Raw genomic sequence first — 3,071 nt, forward strand, 5'->3', positions numbered from 1 at the left:
CCGGATCAGACCACTGATTTGAGTTGTGAACGACTCCTGAGTATCAGCAGGGCCTTTGTGTGCAGGATTTATGACAGTCCTGAGCACAGTGACCGCGGCACTAACGGTCTGGAGTGATATCATGTGTTGACAACGTACATCTCACGTTTTTACAGGTCTTTTTTCATGCATCGTCACTCTGCGCAGTGCGAGTGCGAAATTCACCCACTGTCATGTCAATATATATTTTGTATAGAAATGGTCGTGTTAGGCAGACAATCGACGAAATCGCTCTCGAAAATGACGATTAAAGAGTCTTGCATTTTAAGCAGACTTCCTTCAGAGAAGTCCAGGTGTCATATAAGCATATCACACACGCTCACCCACGGACGTGCCGTCTTCCGGAGCTTGGCCAGACAGACAAGACGCTTCAAGCCACAATGCAGTCGCATCACTCATCACGCATTGTCAATCGATATTGGCCTATCTTTGCGCCGGAACAAGTTCCGGTAAAACTCCGCGAGCGACTTCCGAAGCCGCTTGTTAAAGAGTAGATAGAAGAGATAGTTGGAGCTGAAGTTGGCGATCTCGAGCAGGTTGGCCGCCGCGATCGCCACGTCGAGCGCCTTGCTGGGACTGGTGACGTACAGCAGGTAGAGCGTGGTGACGGTGCCGGGGATGAGGCCCACCACCAGACTGACCATGATGACCACCACCAGCCGGACGAGGGCGCGCTCCTCCGCCGCCAACTGCGAGCCGGGCTCCGGCATGCTGGCCACGCTGGCCTCGCGCTGCGCATGCGGCGGCGGCGAGAGTGCCGCCGCACGCGTCACCATCTGCTGGAAGCCCGCCGCGATCCGCCAGTTGAGCGCGACCAGCGCCGTCATCGGCAGCAGGCGTGTCAAGCACTCGCCGAAGATGACGTAGCCGTTCCAGGCGGCCGAGCTGGCCTGCTCCGCCTGCCAGCCGCCCGGCACGGCGCGCGCCGTGCCGCGGAAGAACCACGGCACCGCCGCGGCCGTCGCCACGCAGAAGACGACGACGACGCGGCGGAGCGCCACCTCGCGCCGGTGCACGAGCTTGAACTCCATTTGCCGGCAGACGGAGACGAAGCGGTCGACGGTGAGCGCCACCACGGTGCCGATCGACGCGCAGGTGGTGACGGCCAGCAGCCACTGCTCCACGTGCGCCGCGTACACGGCCAGCGCGTGTGAGCTGAGCAGCGCCGACGGCGCGGCCAGCCGCACCAGCGTCGGGATCAGGCACAGCATGATGGCCGTGTCGACCGAAGAGAGCACCACCAGGAAGAAGCGCGTGACGCCCCAGCGGCGCGGCGCCGCCAGGCACGGCAGGCAGACGACGTTACCGACGATGCCGGCGGTCACGAGCAGTGGCGCGATGACGCCGTACGTGACGTGGTGTAGCCGGCGCGTGAAGACCGGGTCGGTGACGTTCAGGTACGGGTGGTCCATCTGCGGGTGCGGCAGGGTTTGAGGTGGCGGGTGTAATCATCGGCAGACACACTCAGTTGGAGTTGGGAGGGGATGCAAGAAAACGCAAAGCTCCGAATGCAACGCCGTGGCCAGGGACCTCGGTTGGAGCTTCGACCCTCGGTCGGAACCTCGGTTTTCGGTCGAAACTTTGGTCCTCGGTCCTCAGTCTGTATGAGACTAAACCTTCACATTACTAATATTTGATTATTATTATCAGCTGTGCTGGTAAAAGCCTTTTTGGCTGACAAACTCTCAAATCAAAGCGGCGCACTGCTTCACCGCAGCGTAATGCTGTAACACTGGTGTTACCATTTCGGTGGTAAACTGGTTTGCGAGCTTGTTCGGAATGTCAGCAGTTTCGGAAAAGACGCGTTGCTTTAAGAGCAAATCAAGACCAATGGGTTTGATTGTCACGAGGCGTGCCCAGATTTTTGCAACGGAGGAGCAAACTTCTAAATTTTGTGTCGAAAATCCAGTAAGTCCAGTTACGGTCTAATTTAAAATCCAGTTAAAATCCACATTTTTAGATATTGAAGCAAGCATCAGTTATGATGAAATGAGCTCACTTATCACGGTTGGTATAACTTTAAGTGAAAACTGCTGTTTTAGACAGCACGATTTCGCTATTTAGTAAACATGCTCCTCCACACAACATCGTTGGACTATGCCATCGTACCTTGTACAACATTGTTGGCGAACCAATTGATGGCCGTTACGTCTGGAAATCATGCTCACGAGCGTCAGATATGGACGACTCGAAAATCGACTTGGCCTTGGTCGTCGCATAACCGACGGGGTAGCAAGACTTAAACGACGTTATTATGGGGTCATGGATGCCTCGGTGACCTTGAAATAGTCTCCGAGAAAAGTCTGCACATCTTCGTGGGCTGTAGCTCAGAAACTAGAAGGATTTAGGTCTTAAGAATGACAGATTTGTGAACTGCACCAAACGATCTTCAAGATTGCCATTTCATTTCAAAACCCCACGGAAATGTGGAACACTCTCTTTGGCAAGCCGCAGGTGCGTGTAGTTTATCGCGGGCCGTAAAACAGCATCGTGTGTTCTCGATCTTCTCATTTTGCGTGTTTCTTTCGCCTTTTTAAAATCGATCCATTCACACTAATTAGTAAATGCAATACATTTGAAAAGAAGATGGGGCACCTGAATTTTTAGGCCCCAGAGTATTCAGCGGCGCATAAACTAGCATGTGTCAGAAACCTTCCCAAAGTCAAATGACGGGGTCACATGTCACCCAAACTTTGCAGCCCGACTTAGGATGCGTAGGCGCCAGAATCTCGTTCACCACATCCAGCAAAATGGGCATCATTTTTGACGTTCGTGATATCCACTTTCGTCAAATCTGCAATAAATGACTCTCATGGTAAAAATAAGATCACGAAAAGTGTGGTATTTCGGCACTTCTTCGGTTCCCAAATTGATGCAAGAAATCGGTATCATGTTAATGCTCGTGATGTCCACTATTCGAGTGAGTCTAACTTACCTGCTCGTATGTTCCGCACTATGGTTGAAGTGCAGGGCAGACCCACGGGGCGGACAATAATCTGTTTACACCCCGTTCGCGTACTGAGATGGGAAAA

At 53.3% G+C, this 3,071-nt stretch overlaps 1 protein-coding gene across 1 annotated transcript; it reads right to left on the bottom strand.

Annotated features, from left to right (window-relative positions):
- Nucleotides 1-437: 437 nt before the first annotated feature.
- LOC119100624 (uncharacterized) lies at nt 438-2,160 on the bottom strand. The gene is made up of 5 exons (XM_037223701.1): nt 2,149-2,160; nt 1,227-1,451; nt 1,008-1,154; nt 748-929; nt 438-675 (listed from the first exon to the last, which is right to left on the bottom strand). The coding sequence occupies exons 1-5, from the start codon at nt 2,158-2,160 to the stop codon at nt 438-440; spliced, it is 804 nt and encodes a 267-aa protein (XP_037079596.1).
- Nucleotides 2,161-3,071: the final 911 nt, after the last annotated feature.

The sequence above is a fragment of the Pollicipes pollicipes genome, unplaced genomic scaffold (genome assembly GCF_011947565.3).
Source record: "Pollicipes pollicipes isolate AB1234 unplaced genomic scaffold, Ppol_2.1 Scaffold_4881;HRSCAF=5763_pilon_pilon_pilon, whole genome shotgun sequence".
Lineage (NCBI taxonomy): Eukaryota > Metazoa > Arthropoda > Thecostraca > Pollicipedomorpha > Pollicipedidae > Pollicipes > Pollicipes pollicipes.